The 22,652-nt window shown below is 48.1% G+C and overlaps 1 protein-coding gene across 1 annotated transcript in view; it reads left to right on the top strand.

The window, feature by feature from the left end:
- TTLL12 (tubulin tyrosine ligase like 12) overlaps positions 1–22,652 on the top strand; it is a 100,684-nt gene that overhangs the window by 72,261 nt on the left and 5,771 nt on the right. Inside the window, exons 4-12 of the mRNA XM_063928927.1 lie at positions 7,765–7,924; positions 8,663–8,796; positions 9,904–9,980; positions 11,653–11,769; positions 12,603–12,797; positions 13,123–13,234; positions 14,420–14,571; positions 14,802–14,883; positions 16,138–16,206. Coding sequence (XP_063784997.1) covers positions 7,765–7,924; positions 8,663–8,796; positions 9,904–9,980; positions 11,653–11,769; positions 12,603–12,797; positions 13,123–13,234; positions 14,420–14,571; positions 14,802–14,883; positions 16,138–16,206 — 1,098 coding nt within the window. The remainder of the gene's footprint in view (positions 1–7,764; positions 7,925–8,662; positions 8,797–9,903; positions 9,981–11,652; positions 11,770–12,602; positions 12,798–13,122; positions 13,235–14,419; positions 14,572–14,801; positions 14,884–16,137; positions 16,207–22,652) is intronic.

Here is a 22,652-nt window from a genome sequence, read left to right on the forward strand (position 1 = left end):
GAGAGTGGGGACTTCACCCAGAAGTCTTCCACAGGATTATAAACCGTTGGGAAAAACTCGACAGGTATTGCTCCAGGTCCAGGGACCCTCAGGCAATAGCTGTAGACGCTCTGGTAACACCGTGGGTGTACCAGTCAGGGTATGTGTTTCCTCCTCTGCCTCTCATACCCAAGGTACTGAGATTGATAAGATGGTGAGGAGTAAGCACTATATTCGTGGCTCCGGATTGGCCAAGAAGGACTTGGTAACCGGAACTTCAAGAGATGCTCACGGAGGATCCGTGGCCTCTACCTCTAAGAAGGGACCTGCTCCAGCAAGGACCCTGTCTGTTCCAAGACTTACCGCGGCTGCGTTTGACGGCATGGCGGTTGAACGCCGGATCCTGAAGGAAAAAGGGCATTCCGGATGAAGTCATCCCTATCCTGATCAAAGCCAGGAAGGATGTAACCGCAAAAACATTATCACCGCAATTGGCGAAAATATGTTGCGTGGTGCGAGGCCAGTAAGGCCCGACGGTGGAAATTCGACTGGGTCGATTCCTACATTTCCTGCAAACAGGAGTGTCTATGGGCCTGAAATTGGGGTCCATTAAGGTTCAAATTTCGGCCCTGTCAATTTTCTTCCAAAAAGAACTAGCTTCAGTCCCTGAAGTTCAGACGTTTGTAAAAGGGGTACTGCATATACAGCCTCCTTTTGTGCCTCCAGTGGCACTTGGGATCTCAATGTAGTTTTTTTTTTGGATTCCAAAAGTCACATTGGTTTGAACCACTTAAATCTGTGGAGTTAAAATATCTCACATGGAAAGTGGTCATGCTGTTAGCCCTGGCCTGGGCCAGGCGCATGTCAGAATTGGCGGCTTTATCCTGTAAAAGCCCTTATCTGATTTTCCATTCGGACAGGGCGGAATTGAGGACTCGTCCTCAATTTCTCCCTAAGGTGTTTTCAGCATTTCACTTAAACCAACCTATTGTGGTGCCTGCGGCTACTAGGGACTTGGAGGATTCCAAGTTGCTGGACGTAGTCAGGGCCCTGAAAATATATGTTTCCAGGACGGCTGGAGTCAGAAAATCTGACTCGCTGTTTATCCTGTATGCACCCAACAAGCTGGGTGCTCCTGCTTCTAAGCAGACGATTGCTCGTTGGATTTGCAGTACAATTCAGCTTGCACATTCTGTGGCAGGCCTGCCACAGCCAAAATCTGTAAAAGCCCATTCCACACGGAAAGTGGGCTCATCTTGGGCGGCTGCCCGAGGGGTCTCGGCTTTACAACTTTGCCGAGCAGCTACTTGGTCAGGGGCAAACACGTTTGCTAAATTCTACAAATTTGATACCCTGGCTGAGGAGGACCTGGAGTTCTCTCATTCGGTGCTGCAGAGTCATCCGCACTCTCCCACCCGTTTGGGAGCTTTGGTATAATCCCCATGGTCCTTTCGGAGTCCCCAGCATCCACTAGGACGTTAGAGAAAATAAGAATTTACTTACCGATAATTCTATTTCTCATAATCCGTAGTGGATGCTGGGCGCCCATCCCAAGTGCGGATTGTCTGCATTACTTGTACATAGTTATTGTTACAAAAATCGGGTTATTGTTGTTGTGAGCCATCTTTTCAGAGGCTCCTTCTGTTATCATGCTGTTAACTGGGTTCAGATCACAAGTTGTACGGTGTGATTGGTGTGGCTGGTAATGAGTCTTACCCGGGATTCAAAATCCTTCCTTATTGTGTACGCTCGTCCGGGCACAGTATCCTAACTGAGGCTTGGAGGAGGGTCATGGGGGGAGGAGCCAGTGCACACCAGCTAGTCCTAAAGCTTTTACTTTGTGCCCAGTCTCCTGCGGAGCCGCTATTCCCCATGGTCCTTTCGGAGTCCCCAGCATCCACTACGGACTATGAGAAATAGAATTATCGGTAAATAAATTCTTATTTTTATGTTACAGAAAAGGGCCAAAATATATTTTCCTGAGTCAAAGGATTTAGAGGACACATTTAAGATGGCAAAATCCTGAGAAAAAATTTCATGTGTCAAAACGGTTCATATCTGCTTTCCCCTTTGAACCGTCAGGAAGGAAGGTGTGGGAGAGCCCCCCGGTAGTGGATGCCTCAGTCGCACGCCTGTCAAAGAAGGTGGTGCTCACTGTCCCAGGTGCATCGACGCTAAAAGATGTAGTGGATATAAAACTAGAGGGCTACGCTTAAGTCTATGTACTCAGCGAGCGGGGCATCTCAGCGCCCAGTCCTAGCTAGTTGCTGTATGTCAAAGGCTATATATACCTGGGCAACGCAGGTTAAGGAGGGCCTTTTAGGTGACATGTCTCTGTCACGAGCGGGCGTATTGCTCAAACAAATCCAGGATACCGCTCGGGTCCTGTGCGAAGCGCAGAAAGAGCTAGGAGCTATTAATGCGAGAAATACTGCCATGGCAGTGTCAGCCCTTAGGGCACTGTGGCTGCGTCAGTGGACCGCGGACGCTGATTCAAAGCGCAGCGTGGAATCCCTTCCCTTCTCAGGTGAAAGGTTGTTTGGAAGTGAGTTGGATGACTGGATTTCCAAGGCTACGGCAGGGAAATCCACTTTCCTTCCGTCTGGAACCCCACAGGTCAGGCGTTCTTTTCCAGGACCGTCGCAGCAGTCCTTTCGGTCTGCCAGGTTTCGGTCAAGAGCGAGGGGAGCCTCCAATGCAGTTAGAGGCACCAGAGGTAAGCTTAAGAAGTAAGCTACTACAGGATCTCAGGAGCAGAACAATGGTGCAGCAGCTTCCAAGATCTCAGCATGACGGTGTCCCCCCCCCCCCTCCCGAGAGACACTCGAGGTGGGAGCGCGTCTACTTCACTTCAGGCAAGTGTGGGAAGACTCTTGCCAAGATTCCTGGGTCAGGGATCTTATTTCTCACGGTTACAGGCTGGAGTTCGACACAGCTCCTCCCCAACGAAGACTCTCAGATTGTCCTTCCCGAGTGATTGCTCCAGTACCAATCCAACAACAGGGTCAGGGTTATTATTGCAACCAGTTTGTGGTACCAAAGCCGGCCGGCTCGGTAAGACCCATTCTGAATTTAAAATCACTAAACCCTTAGCTAGGGGTTTTTAAATTCAATATGGAATCTCTAAAAGCAGTGATCCTCGGGTTAGAGAAAAAAGAGTTTCTGGCGTCCTTGGAAGTAAAGGACGCGTATCTCCACATACCAATTTGGCCGACTCATCAGACTTACCAAAGGTTCGCTTTACAAGATGACCACTATCGGTTCCGGGCGTTGCTGCTTGGACTGTCCACGGCTCCGCGGGTATTCACGAAGGTGATGGTGGAGATGATGCTCCTACTCAGGACTCAGGGAGTCAACGTGGTTCCTTATCTGGCCGACCTCCTGATAAAGGCGAGATCAGAGGAGCTTCTAGTGCTCGAAGTCAACCGCACTATTCAGGTGCTTTCGCATCACGGATGGATTCTGAATTTACAGAAGTCCCATTTGTTACCGTCTCAACGACTCCAGTTTCTGGGAATGATCCTGGATACAGTGGAACAGAAGGTGTTCCTCCCGGAGGAAAAGGTGACAACCCTCCAGGACTTGGTCAGAGATGTTCTGCGACCAACTCGGATTTCGGTCCATCTTTGCATCCGCTTGCTGGGCAAGATGGTGGCCTCGTACGAGGCGATACAATACGGAAGGTTCCATGCCAGGACATTTCAGCTGGATGTATTGAACAAGTGCTCAGGTTCACAGCTACATATGCATCGAATCATACGTCTTTCACCACAAGCGAGGATGTCACTCCTGTGGTGGTTGCATTCTCTAAACCTTCTAGCCGGCCGGAGCTTCGGGATTCAGGATTGGATCCTCCTCACGACAGACGCAAGTCTGAAGGGATGGGGAGCAGTAACCCAAGAAGTCCAGTTCCGGGGCCGGTGGACTTCGCTGGAAGCCCGACTTCCTATCAACATTCTGAAGTTGCGCGCTGTATACAACGCTCTGCTTCAGGCCTATTCTCTACTTCGGAACCAGGCTATCCAGGTCCAGTCGGACAACGCAACGATGGTGGCATATATCAATCGTCAAGGTGGAACAAAAAGCAGAGCTCTCATGAGAGAAGTATCCAAGATACTCTCCTGGACGGAAAAACACGCAAGGGCTGTTTCAGCCATCTTCATTCCGGGAGTGGACAACTGGGAAGCGGATTTCCTCAGTCGTCACGACCTCCATCCTGGGGAATGGGGACTCAATGAACAAGTGTTCAATCAGATTGTGGCGTTGTGGGGTCGTCCACAGATCAACCTAATGGCGTCTCGGCTCAACAAGAAGCTCAACCAATAATGCTCAAGAACCAGGGACCCTCAGGCGGTGGCAGTGGATGCACTGGCAACCAGGTGGTCTTATCGACTGGTGTATCTGTTCCCTCCGATTCCGTTAATCCCAAGGGTGTTAAAGATAATCAGAAGTCAAAGAACAGAGGCGATCCTGGTGGCCCCAGATTGGCCTCGAAGGACGTGATACGCGGATCTTCTGGACATGTTGGTCGAGGATCCTTGGCCTCTACCTCTAAGAGAGGATCTACTTCAACAAGGACCGTTCGTCTACCCGGACTTACGGCATCTTCATTTGGTGGTTGAGCGGCAGATCCTGGCTCAAAAGGGCCTGGACAATGAAGTAATATCCACTATGCTCCAGGCACGGAAACCGGTGACATAGTCACATTACTATCATATCTGGAGGAGATATATATCCTGGTGTGAGAAGGAGAGACTTCCACATGCAGATTTTAAACTAGGACGCTTCCTGCGTTTTCTGCAGGCTGGCGTGGAGTTGGGACTGCGTCTGGGATCTCTTAAAGTACAGATTTCGCCCTTATCACTATTCTTCCAGAAGAAATTGGCAGTTCTGCCTGAAGTGCAGACCTTTCTCCAAGGGGTTCTACATATACAACCTCCCTTTGTGCCTCCAACAGCACCATGGGAGCTGGATGTTGTGTTGAATTTCCTATAGTCATCATGGTTCGAACCTCTGACGTCAGTGGAAGACAAGCACCTTACGTGGAAGACGGTAATGTTACTGGCCCTGGCATCTGCCAGGCGTGTTTCAGACTTGGGGGGCCTTGTGGTGTAAAAGTCCTTATTTGATTTTCCACGAGGATAGAGCAGAGCTCAGAACGCGGCAACAGTTCCTGCCGAAGGTAGTCTTGGACTAGGAAGAGGGATTGTCTCTTTGTGCTTTACGATGCGCAAAAGAAGGGTTGCCCTGCGTCAAAGCAGTCTATTGCTCGTTGGATTCGGATGACCATTCAACAAGCGTATGTGTCGGCAGCGTTACCGGTGCCTAAGTCTCTGAAAGCCCACTCTACAAGAGCGGTGGGATCTTCCTGGGCGGCTGCCAGAGGAGTATCGGCCTTACAACTTTGCAGAGCGGCTACCTGGTCGGGGAAGAATACGTTATAAAGTTCTACAAGTTTGATACCCTGGCCAAAGAGGATACCCAGTTTGGGCAGGCTGTGTTGCAGACGTCTCCGCACGTTTTGGAAGCTTTGGGACATCCCTATCGTATTAAGGAATGACCCCAGTATCCCATATGGATGTTAGAGAAAATAGGATTTGAATTACCTACCGGTAAATCCTTTTCTTGTAGTCCATATGGGATACTGGGTGCCCTCCTCGGTGCGGAGTTTTTCTGCAGGTTCTTGTTCAAGTTATCCTGTTCAGTAGTACTGTTTGTTAGACTAGTTGCCTCATGTTATGGCCAGTGTGTTAAAATGTATTTCCAGTTGTTCTGGTTTGTGTGTTATGGTGTGCTGGTATGAATCTCACCACATATTGCACTTATGTTCCTTCTCTCAAGTATGTCCATCCTGGCTTGTGGGTGGGGGCATAGAGGGAAGACTTTATGTACGAGAAAAGGATTTACCGGTAGGTAATTAAAATCCTATTTTTAATCACGTTTTTTTATTTCTCCTTTTATGTGAACATTTTGTAACTGCAGATCTGTAACCGGAAGTAGTATGAAAAGACCAACCAAAGTGTAGTTTAGCAGGGAATGGCCACCAGGGGGAGCTCCAGCATTAATTTACAATAACTGGACAAGTAACATATACTGTATATGCAGGGGCGGATCTACACATTGTGGCGCCCAGTGCGAAAGTTTCCACTGGCGCTCCCCCCGCGGCAAAGCGGGCGTGGCTTCATAGGGGAAGGTCGTGGCCACAATTATGCCCCCACTAGCTGTGCCCCCAGATTTGCCCCAAGTAGTTGTGCCCCCCCAGTTGATTTGCCCCCAGTAGCAGTGCCCTCAGTACTTGTGTGCCCAGTACTTGTGCCCCCCTGTAGATTTGCCCCCCGTTAATTTGCCCCCTGTAGCAGTGCCCCTAGTAGTTGTGCCCCTTGTAGCAGTGTCCCCTGTATTAGTGCCCCCAGTTGATTTGTCCCCAGTAGCTGTTCCCCCTGTAGCAGTGCCCCAGTATGTGCCCACAGTAGTAGTGCCCCCAGTATGTGCCCTCTGTAGTAGCGCTGCTTTGAAACCCTAAAAGAAAAATCACAATACTTACCTGCCTCGCTCCTGCTTCCGGACCGCTGCTGCCGCTGTCTCCGGGCGCCGGCTCCTCTCTATGGGAGAGACGTCATGACGTCTCTCCCATAGCAGCGCCGCACTGACACTAGGGGTCAATTTTGACCTCCAGCGTGAGTCAGTGACGCCGGCTGCAGCAGGCGCACACGGCGCTCGCTGCAGCCGGGAGCGGGGAGGGAGAGAGGATTAGTAGCGGCTCTTGCCACGGCGGCGTCCTTAGGGTAGCGGCGCCCCGGGTAAAAAGCCTGCTTGCCCGTGGCAAGAGCCGCTACTGTGTATATGTACAGTACATATAATTCTGGTATGCCTCAAGGAATTTTCGGGTACTCGCCACCTGTAATACAGGGAAAATAAGTGAAAGAATAAAGGTAGATAATTATCTACAAGGTGAAACAAGACTCGATGCAAGGAATGATACAGAAATAGTAACATTTACAAGTCCGTAATGTCCCATTGAGCTAAAAACTGATCACGTGTCTACAGGTCATCTGCTGAAAGGTAGATAAACTATTCTCCTGTGAAGTTTGATTTATTCCTCAGCCGTCTCTGTTTTTCATATTTTTGTAGTTTTTGAAGTCAGACTTCTTTAGTGTCTCATCTGTGACAAAAGGGGGGAAAAGTTTCCCTTTAAAATACAAGGCATTGTTTGCAGTTCTGAAATATAAAAAAGAAACTCTTTGGGGCATATGCAATTAGCGTTAATTACCAGAGGGTGCACTTTTCCTTCCAGCTTCAGGAGCTGCGAGGAAACATAGCATTAAAATGTTCCTATGACAAGTAATGCGCATTTTATGCGGAATCATTGTGTTACTGATTGGGGAAATGTCTAAATAATTGCATAGCTTCGGGCATTATACTGCCTTGCGCTGCTCAAATGCATTTTGCATGAGTGTCACACGTGTTATCCTTAACTCACCAAAAAGTTCTCCATCTGCCCAAGTTTTTCTCAGCCTGCGAAAGTGTTTGCGGATTTGGCTCGCTGTAGGGTGCGAAGTTTAAATCTAGGTTTACATGTACTGGTCTCCTATACTATGTCTGACCTTGAATAAAGTACATTTGGTGTCGCTGTACTTGGGAGAGCTATCCCATTAAATTGTGGCGTAAGAACAAGTTGTACGGGTAGACTAGGAAGTAAAAGTTATTCCTGCTGAAGTAATAAGTCCCCAGAAGTTAAAGTCCTCCTGGCATGAAGTGGTTAATACACATGTACCTATTTTTCAGTCTGCAGAGGAGAAGCTCCCAGTCTGGTACATTATGGATGAATTTGGGTCCAGGATTCAGCATTCAGATGAGGCGACATTTCACATGGCTCCTTTTTATTACCTCCCCCATCAGCTGGCATATACCATACTGTGGCCACTCAGGGACATGAGCAATGGAGGTAAGTGGGCATAGAATCGCTAATCTTGTACTGAATATAACTCCTTATATTCCCTTATTATGACAGTTTACATATTTATGTCCTTGATCGCTTAGATATTTACATCCTTACTCAAACATTGTGAGATGCCTCCGTCACCCAGGAACCAGTGATGATACCTTACATCCATGAGGAACTGGGGTAGATGTATCAAGCGTTGGAGACAGATATAGTGGAGACGTTTCCAAAATCAACCAGTCACGTTCTAACTGTCGTCTCACTGCTCCGTGGCTTGATGCATCTCCCTCACAGGGGGAAATTCAATTGTTTGAAAAGTCGGTTGAGTGTCTGTCTGTTAGATAGGAAAAAACAGACACCCAAATAACTTTTCAAACAAATGAATACCCCCCATAGTCTCCTAGCGAGATGATGGGTTATGTTCCATGAATATTAGCTCAGCCTACAAGAATGGCATAATGCCAGTTATGTCCCCGTTCTAATATCAGTTGGGTGAAATGAATGTTAAAATAAAAATAATTAAATTTCTCTAAGCGGGTGCAGACCTACATAGCATCCAGTCCATGGGTCCTCATAGTAGCAAATGTATTTAAGGTAAATATGTCAGTCTCTATTAATAAGAGACCAGTGTGATAGAGGGTCTGGATATTCTTCAACATAGAGCAATTTGGTGTTTAGCGGCACTTAGAATGTGTGTGGGATGTGTTGTAATAAGCATGTATTATTATTGGACCTGCGCAGAGGAGGTTACCCGTGACTACGCCTATGGAGAGGCCGATCCCTTAATAAGGAGCTGTCTGCTTCTTCCGTGGCAGCCATTGGATCTAGGCCACATTAGCCACCAAACCCCAGAACCGTCTGAAGCTCATTACCAGGTGAGGAACCTTTTCATGCCTTCCACTAATGCGGTAGAGATGAGGGCTGGAATTATATGACGAGTCTGTGCCTTGTGAATACAGTGACCCGCTTCTCAGTGGCCACACTGGAATTATCCAAGTGTTCCTGGCATTGGGTATTCAGACGGCAGAGTCCAGCGTAGGGGTAAGGAAACCGTGAATCGATGGGTTATATTTCCATGAATTGGGTTAATACACATTCCTGACGTTCAATGTGCGATAGACATTCGTTACGTGGTCTGTATAGTGGACCTGCCGTCTACACAGTAGGAGCAGCCGTTTTGCGGTAACAGTCGGCCAGGAGCCACTGACTTGATGCTTACTGTACATTCATGAGGTATTGTCCGTAGTTATAGTGTTAGTTCAACCAGCAGAAAGTCTGCTGTGGAGAGAGAGAAAGTACCAACCAATCAGCTCCTTTTTCAGACACAGCCTGTAACATGGCAGTTAGGAGCTGATTGGTTGGTACTCTGGGACACATTTAACAATGACTGATATTCTTATTATCACTCGTTACTAATCTTAAATGGTGCCCCAGATAATCAGTTTATAACTGTCATGTGTTTGAGAAATGACCGTTAGGAGCTGATTGGCTGGAGCACAATTTATCTTTCATAACGAGTGATAACAAGAATATCACCCGTTATTAAATCTGCTGCTTTATTTCTTTCTAAACGTTGATATATCTCCCCCTAATAAAACTCTATTAAAGTTGTGGGGGATGCAGATTATGTGGAGATTATGTGTTACAGATTTGTGTTCATCTGTATATTAATATACAAGCCATTTATCATAAAACTCGTTGTGAATGATAAAACTTGTTGCGTATGTTAAATGGTGCTCCAGCCAATCAGCTCATAACTGTCATTTTTCAAGCACATGACAGGAGCTGAACACATGACAGTTGGTAGCTGATTGGCTGGAGCACCATTTATCATACGCAACGAGTTTACCATTCACAGCGAATTTTATCACTTGTTGATAAATGAGCCCCATTGTCTGTTAAAGCTTTATATTGTGGTCACCTCAGACGTATACATGACTAGGACTTCTGAGAACTTCTCTCCTTCATCTGCTCACTTGCAGGCTATATTTGAGGAGAATAAGGAGACGTTGCCTCTTCCTGTGGAGCCTTCAATACACGACAAGAATAAAGTCTTCAAGTACGTTCCTGAAGATCCTAATTACACTAAATAACGTCCAAGACTGCGATATTAGTCTGTTGCACTTTATTATAAAATAACCTGACCACAGAATCCGGCCAGTTTGGGCACTAAACTACACCTTGAACTACACCTAAACGTTCTCCTTATAAAAGCCTAATGTTTGAGTGTTGTGTATGTCCCCGCTCATTTCCTGGCTGCCCCGCTCCTCCATTTCTCTGGAGTAAATATCACTGAGTGGTGGTTACCTGTGCCCTTATGGGGCCCATACATCCATTCCCTGTTCTGCAGGTGCCGGGGTTGGAGGATCGGTGAAAGCCAATATGTTGGAAATCCTTGATTCTCCGATTCCGACCAAAAAATTATTGAGATCGATGAGTCTGAAATTTTTAACATGCTGTTTTTTTTTGCCGATTCTCCAACGGATCTCCGATCACCATTGTCTGCCGAGTGGTAGAACGGGGAATCAGGGCCAGAGATGTTTGGCCCGCATTGCTCTTAGCTTGATTGATGATGGCATCAAACCTCAGAGAAGGCATGCTGGGACAGGCAGTCCAACGAGTGGGGACGTAGCCAGCCTAGTTTAGTCATGTAACCTGTGTAACACACACTCCTCTACCAGGACACATGTAAGGAATAATAATAGCAAACCAATAGATAAGATGGGTACATTTTTTCATGCAAAAACGTATTGTGAACGGAGATCCCCTTTGACCCACAAAAGTCACATGATTGTGCGCTTCAGGTGGCAGGGACAAGTGGACCAAACAGTTGATTTGCACATAAAGCAAATGGTTGTCAAATAAGCGCTCTAGCTACCAGGACAACCGGGGCACAGACCACTCTGAGGTAAGAAGTTTCTGACAGAAAAACCTCTTCCATATTTCTCTGGATCCCAGTCAGGATGTCGAGCTGCAATAGCTAAAGAGCTTTGTCAACTTTGTTAGTGTTGAAACTGTGAATGTTAATTTTTCGACATTCTGAACATGTCAACATCCACAACTTGGTGACGTTATGGTGTCCACCTATCATACCACTCCCGCTTCTCCAGTGGAATTATCAAAACATATGTAGAAATTGCTTTGTGCGTGTGGCAGTGCCCACTGTGAGATTGCGCAGCCGATCTGAATCCCCACCATTCATCTTATGGTCTTTCCATATAAGACCTCATACCAATCTTTGCGCCCACCTCAGTCTGCACCCGTCCCTACTTCCGCACTGTAGGTGGCTGCACCAAACATTTCTGTAGGGAAAGGCGTGCTGAAGCAGACAGGACCACTGAGGACCACTCGTGGCCCGGGTCTCTCCCACAGTAATGTCTTTGCCCAAACTTACACGTTTACTTTCCTCCAACACCACCAATAAACATTGGGGAGGGTGTCCCCTTTTAAACAACTACAGTACATACACAATTTAGGCTTATGCCCTGTACGATGGCCGCAGTTTCCTTGTCCGAAGAACACTGTGTTATGAGATCAGTATTCTGGCACACAGTAGTAAATGGGAAATGCAGTTTCCAGGCCACATGAGGGCGCTGCATTTCCCAGTCACTGTTACAGGTCACACGGTGAGCTTCACAGCACTGCTGTTTGCTAGCACTGCATTGTATAACACCCCAGAGAAGCCGTTCTTAAGATTTACAGTTGTTAAATCCATAATTATCTCTGTTCAGAGTTTACACAGATATGCAGCAAGTGCTGAGCGGCGTGAACCACCCCCGATTTGTGTTCACCAACGATGAGAAAGAGGCGGACATTCTCTTCATCTTTTCTCACATTAAGGATTATAGGTGAGTGCAGTTATGGTAATGGGAACCAGCAAGCTCTTGGTGTGAGAACGTCGTCAACCTACGTGCAGTCAGCAGATTTGTTGCCGCTGACCGCAGACAGTTATTGAAGTATTACAGTGTTTAAAAAAAAAATGTAAATGTTTTGCTACACTTCTCTAAAGAAATATAACACTGAGCCCCTCCATGTCCTGCAACCTAATGTCACACAGGTTCTTGCAGGACAGCCTAACCTGCTATCCCCTGGGAGAGAGAACCATTGGCTGCTTATGTTTAACCAACTCTCTTAAATACACCTGTTGTCTTATCCATTTATTATATAAAGGTTACCAGATGATACAGTGATGTTTCGGTCCCAATCTAAATTTCTGACCACACATACACTTGCTAGGTCTGATTTCAGTCTGCTGATATGTATAGAGAAACCAGAGCACCTATTGGAAACCCACATGAATTTAGAGAGAACATACAAACTCCACATAATTACGGCTCTGGTTGGAAGCGCACATGTGGCCCCAGTGCAGTGAGGTAGCAATGCTAACCACTGTTTCACTGTGCTTTTACAGCGAGCCACATTAGGCGGAAGATTCAGCCTATCACTGACACATAGCTACAAGGCCTGGTGGCTGTAAGGTATTATAGATTAAATGTGTGTAAGAATACTGGGGATACTTCGCCAACCAGTGGCCATGCAGTGACATTATATTATTAAACAGTTACTATATAGATAGTGTGTCCTGTTTCTCCAATAAGTGCATTTACTGTTCTGTAAGATATGTATTTGATGGAGGAGGCTGACTGAGGAAAGCTTTGAAACGGCTGATCATTTTTGACAGAACCTTCAGCGCCGAGAGACCTCACGTCCTGCTCAGCCAATTCCCGTGTGAGAATCTCCTGACTGTTAAGGATTGCCTGGCATCCATTGCCCGAAGGGTTGGCGTGGCTGAAGGTCCAAAATGGCTGCCACGCACTTTCAATCTGAAGACCGAACTTCCGCAGTTTATTAACTACTTTAAGCAACGCGAACAGCGGTAAGAAGGAAGCATAATAGTCCGTTAATGTGTTATTGATCTCTGTGGGGTACATATGGGGAGATGCCATTAAAATTCATGATGGATGTAATACTGGAGGGTGAGGGCAAGAGAATTCAACCAACAATCTGTCACTTTTCAACTGTATTCAAATACCTTCTCTTTCAACCAATCAGATTCTAGCTACTATTTTGGAGAATATTCTGGATAAATGATAGAATCTGATTGGTTGCTATGGACAACGACTCCCCCCTCAGTGTAGGAATGCTCCAGAATAACAAAGATGAGCTGCTGCTTCACATCCCTCCTGTTTTTGTGCATGCAGGGGGGAAGACAATCACTGGATCTGCAAGCCGTGGAACCTGGCCAGGAGTCTGGATACACACGTTACAACCAACCTGCCTTACATCATCCGCCAGAGAGAGAGCACGCCGAAGGTTTGTCACGTCACATGACTCTGTCACCAGCTTCATGTTATGTAGGCTTAATATTATTATTGTATGGTAGCCGTAAATCCATTATTAAATAAATAAGTGCTCCTGCTGGCTTCCCTCAGTAAAGGTGGCCATTTTGTGTGCTGAACTAATGTTTATGAGATGCAGTCTTTCAATTTGCTAGACACCAGTGTCCCATAGAATCTCAGTGATGTCGCTGGCTCACACAGATTAGTTGCATTGTCGCCGACGAGTCTTAAGGAACTGATACTCTAATGAATAGGAGTTTAGCCCGCAAAATGTCGGCATGCTTTGTCGGCAACTGGTGCATTAATGTAGGTACACAAGTGTGGGTGCTTGTTCACCCAGTTCATTGTTTCCTTTCAACCCTGTTTCTATGTCAGCTGCATCCACCATAGAGAGTGTCTCTATTTTACCACAAAATTATTTAAAAAAGTAATTTTTAGCTTTGTGATCTCACACTCTCTGCCCCCTCACCAACTCTTTCTTTTTTTTTTTCTTCCCTCCCCCTTTTCTCCCCCTCTTTCTCTCTCTCCCCTCTTTCTCTTTCTCTCTCCCTCCCCCTCCCATGCTCTCACTCACTCTCCCTCCCATGCTCACTCTCTCTCCTCTCCCAACCCCCTCTCTTCTCTCCCCTCTCTCTCTCTCTCTCTCTCTCCCTTTTTGTCTCTTTCTCTCTCTCTCTCTCCCCCCCCCCGTATTTCTTTCTTTCTCTTTTTCTTTCTTTCTTTCTTTCTTTCTTTCTTTCTTTCTTTCTTTCTTTCTTTCTTTCTTTCTTTCTTTCTTTCTTTCTTTCTTTCTTTCTTTCTTTCTCTTTCTTTCTCTTTCTTTCTTTCTTTCTTTCTTTCTTTCTTTCTTTCTTTCTTTCTTTCTCTTTCTTTCTCTTTCTTTCTTTCTTTCTTTCTCTTTCTTTCTCTTTCTTTCTTTCTTTCTTTCTTTCTTTCTCTTTCTTTCTTTCTTTTTCTTTTTCTTCTTTCTTTCTTTTTCTTTTTTTCTTTCTTTCTTTCTTTTTTTCTTTCTCTCTCGCTTTCTTTCTCTCCCTCTCTCTCCGCCCTCCCCCTATCACTGGCTCTCCCCCCTTCCCCCCCTCTCTATCCATGTTTGTGTAGTGCTTGTTGGTGATTTATAGTAAGCTCAAAGCTACACTTTTCTCTGCCTATTAATCAGGTTGTTTCCAAGTACGTGGAGGATCCAGTGTTATTTAAGCGTGACGACATTGGGCTGGTGAAATTCGACATCCGTTACATAGTTCTTCTCCGCTCAGTGTGTCCTCTGAAGCTCTACGTCTACGATGTCTTCTGGCTCCGATTCGCTAACAGGTAGATCCTGTAACTTACATACCTGCTCTCCATCCAATCACGGTACAGTTAGCGTTTACTCCCCCATGTTTCAGAGAGCCGTATTGATTCCACCTCTAGGGGTCTGACCAATGATAAAGCACAGAATGGGATCGGTGGCCTCCCCTGTGTGTACTTATAGCTGGCAGTAACACAGACGCTCACACCTTTCCCCGTCACCGATTTCACAGGTCTTTCTCCGTTCCCAACAGGCCATTTGCACTTAATGATCTGGATGACTATGAGAAACATTTCACAGTTATGAATTATGCTCCGAATGTGCAGTTGAAGCAGGTAAGAACCAATCAGGAAGCAGGCCCAGGAGTGAGCATAGTGCATAGCGCTACGGTTGGGCTGTGGGCATAGAGAGCTAGCTCCTGTGCCCAGCTTCCTCTGTATCTCGCAGCTCTCCTGCTTTACAGTCTGGAGGGAATCGGCCTGGGACACTGGACTAAGTGAACCCCTCCAGGCGAATACAGTTACAAGGCTATCCTGGTTTTCTCTTTTGATTGGCTGCCGATACCCAGGTCAGGCAGCCATGCTGTTCTCTGAACCAGTGTTTATGAGGATGCAGCCTCTACCCTTCGTTAGGGACCTTACACTGTTACGTGGCGAATCCATGGGCAGAACTCGTATGCAGAAAGCAACATGGCTGCTTCCACTCTATGGGGCGTATGTGTCCAAACTTGCAGAGAGATAAAGCGGAGAGAGCTAAAGTACCGACCAGTCGGCTCCTGTCTGCCATGTTACAGACTGGGGTGTATGTGCTGAACATTGAGAGAGATAAAGTAGCAATTAACCAGCTCCTAACTGTCACATCCTGTAACATGGCAGTTAGGAGCTGATTGGCTGGTACTGTCTCTCTCCAATGCTTAGTACATGGGGGGGTAATTCAGAGTTGATCGTAGATGTGCTACATTTACTCGGACATGTGGGGGGACGCCCAGCACGGGGCTAGTCCACCCCACATGTCAGGCCCTACTCCCTCCCCTGCACAAATACAAAAGCATCGCACAGCGGCAAGTATCTCTCTACCTGCACAGCTCCTGCGCGCTGGCAGGGAGCTACTTGTTGCAGCGGCTGCGTGTGACGTCAAGCAGCCGCTGCGGCCCACCCGGACCACGCTACCAAAACGGCAGCCCAGCGCCGGCAGCCCGCTCCTTCCTGCCCTGCGAACGCCTCTGCCTGTCAGTCAGGCAGAGGCGATCGCTGGGCTGAGATGCCGATAGCATCTCTAGCATGCGCATGGGGACACATGCGCGGTTCAGACCTGATCGGGCCGCTGTACGAAAACGCTCCGCAGCGATCAGGTCTGAATTAGCCCCATAGACCGCAAGTTTGAAAAATGACAGGAGCTGATTGGCTGACACTTTATCTGTCGGTACTAGATGCTGTATGCTGCCTAATGATAGACGTTCCTGTGTTCCAGTGCTAGACGTGACACGATGACAGTGAATTGCCGGTCTTACAACATTTCAGATGGTTTGGGAAAGCAGGAGAATCCCAATGTACATTATGTGACACTATGCACCGCTGTTTGTCTTTTAGATTCATTGTGAGGAATTTGTAACCATGTTTGAAAAGCAGTATCCGGACTATCCGTGGAAATCTATAGAGGTATGTGTGTGTCTGTGTGTGTGTGTGTGTGTGTGTGTGTGTGTGTGTGTTGTGCACTATGACATGTTAGCGAGTGTCTTTTTTAATGTGATAATTTGTTCGTTTTTATCATCCCGCTTCCAATTTGGCTTTAAAGTGAACCTACCGTTATTATTGTGACATATCATATTGTGCAATACTGTACATTCACCGCCTGCCCCCGCAAAGCTTACAGTCTAATATCCCAATCACCGGAGCACAGCCACTCGGGACTCTTTCAGTTAGAAGCCAGCTAACCCTCCACAGGTTTTAAGATTAATCTATTCCAGTGGTTCTCAAACTCGGTCCTCAGGACCCCACACGGTTCACGTTTTCCAGGTCACCCGGCAGGTGCACTGTGTATCACCAACTGCCACATTTGAAAAATCTACAGGTGACCTGCAAAACATGGACCGTGTGGGGTCCTGAGGACCGAGTTTGAGAATATGTTATCTATTCAAATTGTCCTTTTATGCCGCCTTCCTGAGCTGCTGGAGCAGGTGACTGTAATACCAACTGTCCATCAGGTCTATATATAGTCTATAAACAATGGACATGGAAGAGAAAATGTTGGGAGACCCTCAGTTCTTGGCCGTGTGAGGCTGCCCCTGTCACGGAGAATTACACTATCCCAACATTGCACAACGGGGGTAATTCAGACCTGATCGCTAGGCTGCGTTTTCTCACAGTCTGCGATCAGATCTGAACTGCGCATGCGTATGGACCGCAGTGTGTCGGCGCGTCGGACGACTGCACCACGCATCGGGGCATAGCGACGGGATGGTGCAAAAAAAACGATAGCACGGGTGATCACAAGGTGACTGACAGGAAGAGGCCTGTGATCAGATCTGAACTCATGTTTGCGCAGCTCTCCAACAAATGCGTTCGCACACCTGCACAAAGGTAATTCCCTTCCCCTGTAGGCGGTGACTACCTGATCGCAGGGACGCAAAAAACGCACCCTACCGATCAGGTCTGAATGTCCTGCTCAGTACAATAGAAAAAAGTTACTTTGCACCTTGGATGGGGGGGTTTATGGACGGAGAGAAGGGCGGCTTGGGGTTTGTTTGGTCAGATAAAAAAAAAAATGTTTAGAAAGATTTAGATGTGGGAGGAGAGTGTCCAAACTTTAATTGCAGTGTAAAAATAAAGCTGCCCAGCATGTGTGGGCTACATGCAAAAGCAGACAGTATCTACCCTGCATGCAAAACACATACATGTATTAGCCCTCTGGTATTGCAACATACTTGCCCTGGTGCAACATTACTTGCCTTTTTTTTTGCTTTGCTCCTATGAATCAGCCCCACAGTTGGCATGTCACCATTAGATTCTCAGTTTTGGATTGCCTGGTTTGCGTGAAACCTTGGTCCTTTTCCATAGCTTAGATTTTCCCTTATATTGCAGTTGAAATTGAAGTTTAAAGCAAACCCTGAGATATGCTGCGCCACTACAATAACGCCCTATGGGGAACATTCCGACCCATTTGCACGCAGCAGTTTGTCGCTGCTGTGCGAACGGGTGCGGAATGCACATGCGCGACGGCCGCAGTGCGCGACATTGCCCGGCGACAGGGGTCGCCAGGTTACGTCGCAGCTTAAGAAGAGAGCGGTCGCAGGACGGACCGCAAAGAAGATTGACAGGAAGGGGGCGGTGCAGGGCGGATCCGGACCGTTTGGAGCAGTTTTCGGGGAGTGGTGAGTAAAACGCAGGCGTGCCCAGGAGAACGGATGGCGGAGGAGTAACATCAAAGCCTCACCCATCATCGTTGGATCTATCGCACAGGGTAAGTATGTCCAGGCCTAGTCTTGTTTTGTTGGAATTTTTTTTAGCTTAGCAGAACTGCACAAGCAATCGCAGCCCTGCTAAGCTAAAATACACTCCCCCATAGGCGTGTACTAGTTGATCGCAGCAGCAGCAAAAAGTTGCTGGCTGCGATCAACTCGGAATGACCACCTATATGTCTTAAAACTAAACACTATGAAATTCCGTTGTGTAGCGTTAAGAAAAAAAAAAAAGCTTATAAGTCTGATGATTAAAGTATAAAATTCCGGCTGTCATTAATGGGTTAAATCAGGATTTTGGTACTTACCGATAAATCCCTTTCTCCGATTCCACAGGGGCCACTGGAGCGTAGTTACAATGGGGAATAGTAGGCAGTAATTGGGAGCTGGCACTTTAAACAAAATTCTAACCCTGTGGCTAGCTCCTCCCCTACTATCTCCCCTCCAAGCCAGTCTACGTAAAACTGTGCCCAAGGAGAGCTGTAATAGAGAAACCTATAAAGGTAGAGGAGGTTATTGACGTCTACTGAACCAGGATAATCCAAACTAACCCTGGAATCGAACCTAATAATCATAAACAGGTTAACCTGAACTCAACCAACGGTCATCAATTGAACCGCAGACCGTTAAACAAAAAACAACAAGGAAGAACAGCGCTGGGCGGGCGTCCAGTGGCCCCTGTGGAATCGGAGAAAGGGATTTATCGGTAAGTACCAAAATCCTGATTTCTCCTTCATCCACTAGGGGCCACTGGAGCGTAGTTACAATGGGGACGTCCCAGAGCTCCCAGAACGGGTGGGAGAGCGCTGAGAGTCCTGTAAAACCGCTCGGCCAAAGTGAGATGCAGAGGCCGCAAAAGTGTCAAACTTGTAGAATCTGACAAAAGTATGACGGCCGGACCAAGTAGCCGCCCGACATAAAGTAGTCATAGAGACCCCCCGGGCAGCCGCCCAAGAAGGTCCTACAGAGCGTGTGGAGTGTGCTGAAATAGAAGATGGAGGTTCCCGAGAAGCCGCCAAATAAGCTTGTCTGATGGTCAGTCGAATCCATCGAGACAAGGTCTGCTTAGATGCCGGCCAACCACGGCGGGCAGCGTCGTACAGCACAAATAGGGAATCAGACTTCCGAATAGTCGAAGTCCTATCCACATAGATCTTGAGCGCTCTTACTACGTCCAATGATCTCACATCTGGAGAGTCCCCTGAGAGGGCCGGTACAACAATCGGCTGATTGATGTGAAAATCAGACACCACTTTTGGTAGAAAGGACATACGAGTACGAAGCTCGGCCCTATCCGCATGAAACACCAGGTAAGGAGACCTGCAAGAGAGAGCCCCCAGTTCCGACACCCGTCTAGCTGAAGCCAGTGCCAGGAGCAGAACCACCTTCCAGGTGAGATATTTTATCTCTACTGATTCCAGGGGCTCAAACATTGAAGACTGCAGAAAGGACAGGACCAGACTGAGGTCCCATGGTGCTGTCGGAGGACGGAAGGGAGGCTGTATTCGAAGAATCCCTTGAAAGAAGGTCTGAACCTCAGGCAGCAAGGCTAACCGTTTCTGGAAGAAAACCGAAAGAGCAGAGACCTGCACCTTTAGTGAGCCTAGTCTTAGGCCTGCTGAAAAACCTGCCTGCAAAAAACGGAGAAGACGGGCTAAGCTATACACGGAAGGAGAATACTGTCGACTTTCACACCATGCTACATAGGCCTTCCAAATGCGGTAGTAGTGAGAAGATGTAACCGACTTTCTAGCCCGAAGCATAGTAGGTATAACTGTACGAGGAATCCCCTTCCTTGTCAAGATGGCTTTCTCAACAGCCACGCCGTCAAACGTAGCCTGCGTAAGTCTGGATAACAAAAGGGGCCCTGTTGTAGAAGGTCGTCTCGTAGTGGTAGGGTCCAAGGCTCGGCCACCGACAACTGATGTAGAGCGGAGTACCAAACCCTGCGCGGCCAATCTGGAGCTATTAGGAGAACCAGAGCGTCTTCTCTCTTGATGCGTTGCAGAACCTTTGGCAACAGCGGAAACGGAGGAAAGAGGTAAACGAATTGGAAATTCCAAGGAGCCGTTAGAGCATCCACGCCCGCCGCCGTCGGGTCCCTTGTCCGAGAGTAGTAAAGAGGCAACTGATGGTTCAGGCGGGACGCCATGAGGTCGATCTGTGGTCTTCCCCACCGGCGGACCAGTTGCCCAAACACCTGGGGATGTAGCGACCATTCTCCCGGGTGCATGTCCTGCCGACTTAGATAGTCGGCTTCCCAATTGTCCACTCCCGGGATGAATATTGCCGATAAGGACAGAGCATACTTCTCCGCCCAAAGAAGGATGTTGGTGACTTCCCTCATCGCTGCTCGGCTGCGAGTGCCGCCCTGACGGTTGATGTATGCTACCGTCGTGGCGTTGTCGGACTGAACTCTGACCGCTCGACCTTGCAGGAGGTGATGTGCCTGCAGCAGGGCGTTGTACACCGCCCTTAGTTCGAGGATGTTTATGTGGAGAGCGGATTCGTGGATTGACCAGCGCCCCTGAAACTGATGTCCCAGGGTCACTGCTCCCCAGCCTCGCATACTGGCGTCCGTGGTGAGGAGAGTCCAATCCCATATGCCGAACAGTCTTCCTTCCAACAGATGGGTCGACTGGAGCCACCAGAGTAGCGATGACCGTGCTTTTGGAGATAGCGTCACCCGCTGATGAAGGAACAGATGAGATCCTGACCATTGATTTAGAAGACATAGTTGAAACGGTCGAGAGTGGAAGCGACCGTACGGAAGAGCCTCGAACGCCGCTACCATCTTTCCCAGCAGGCGAATGCACAGATATACCGACACCCGATGGTGCTGAAGGACCAGTCTTACCAGTGTTTGCAGAGAAAGTATCTTGTCCCGCGGAAGGAAAACCCTCTGACGGACCGTGTCGAGAATCATTCCCAGAAACAACAGCCGTTGTGCGGGGCATAAGTGAGACTTCGGGAAATTCAGGACCCACCCGTGTCGGATCAGAAAGTCCTGTGTCATCTGGATATTCTGAAGTAATCGTTCTGCTGTGTTTGCTTTTATTAGCAGATCGTCCAGATAGGGGACAATTGTCACACCCTGCTTCCGAAGTAGGGCCATCATGACCGCCATGATCTTTGTGAACACTCTGGGGGCAGAAGAGAGACCGAAAGGAAGGGCCTGGAACTGTAAATGAGTGTCCTGTATTGCGAACCGGAGAAAAGCCTGGTGAGGAGGCCAAATGGGAACATGTAAGTATGCGTCCTTGATGTCTAAGGATGCCAGAAACTCGTCCTTTTCCAACCCCGCAATAACAGACTGGAGAGACTCCATCTTGAACTTGAACACCTTCAAATACGGATTGAGGTCCTTCAAGTTCAGGATTGGTCTGACTGAGCCGTCCGGCTTCGGTACAAGAAACAGGCTTGAGTAATAGCCCCGTTTTCGATGATGCGAGGGAACCGGGATCACTACCCTTGCAGACAGAAGCTTCTGGACCGCGGTTTGTAAGGCAACTCCCCGGTTGTCGGAAACTGGCAAACCCGTGGTAAAGAACCACTGGGGTGGTTGTTCCCGAAAAACGAGCTTGTAACCGCAAGTGATGAGATCCCGGACCCAAGCATCTGGGCAGGACTGTATCCAGACCTCCTTGAAATCCCACAAACGAGCTCCCACCCTGTGATCCCCCAGGTGGGAGGGAGGCCCGTCATGCGGTGGCAGTGCCAGAAGACTTAACGTCTGACTGGGTTGAGGCTGCGGAACCTCTACCCCTGCCACCGCCTCTACCTCTACCTCTCTGGCCACGGAAGGTAGAAGCTCCACCCCTGGCCCGTCCTCGAAACCTGGAAGGGGCACGAAAGGATCGAAAAGAGGGACCCCTATATGGTCTGCGAGCGGCTGGAGCAGTAGAAGGAAGATAAGCCGACTTACCCCCCGTAGCCGTAGAGATCCAGGCATCCAGATCTTTACCAAACAGAAACTCACCCGTAAAGGGTAACGCCTCTGCCGCCCTTTTGGATTCCGTATCCGCCTGCCAATTTCGGAGCCATAACGTTCTGCGGGCCGCAATTGTTAAAGCAGAAATTCTAGCTCCGAGAACACCTATGTCCTTGGACGCTTCGCAAAGATAAAGGGCTGATTCACGGATGTGCTCCGCCAGGTCTATCAATTGATCCGCCGGTAATTCGTCACGAATTCCAGAGGACAATTGTTCCGCCCAAGCTTCGATCGCCTTGTTGACCCAACAACCTACCTGTGCCGGGCGCTGCAAAACCCCTGCCGCAGAGTAAATATTCTTTAAGGTAGACTCCAACTTCCTATCTGGCGCCTCCTTAAGTGAAGTTGCCCCCGGAACAGGCAGGACCGTCTTTTTGGACAGATGAGACACCGAAGGATCCACGATCGGAGAGTTCTCATAGCGCGTTCTGCTATCTGCGGGAAAAGGATAGGAAGACAACATTTTTCTTGATACCTGAAATCTTGCGTCTGGATGCTTCCAGGCTGTCGTTATGAGCGCATCCAGCTCCTCCGAAACTGGAAAAGTCACCGGCAGGTATTGGTCTGTGCCAAACCTTGAAGGGCGTAAGGTGTCTTCCGTCTCCTCCACCTGTAACACTGAGCGAATAGCAGTAATAAGAGCCTCTATACCCTGT

The sequence above is a fragment of the Pseudophryne corroboree genome, chromosome 6 (assembly GCF_028390025.1).
Source record: "Pseudophryne corroboree isolate aPseCor3 chromosome 6, aPseCor3.hap2, whole genome shotgun sequence".
Lineage (NCBI taxonomy): Eukaryota > Metazoa > Chordata > Amphibia > Anura > Myobatrachidae > Pseudophryne > Pseudophryne corroboree.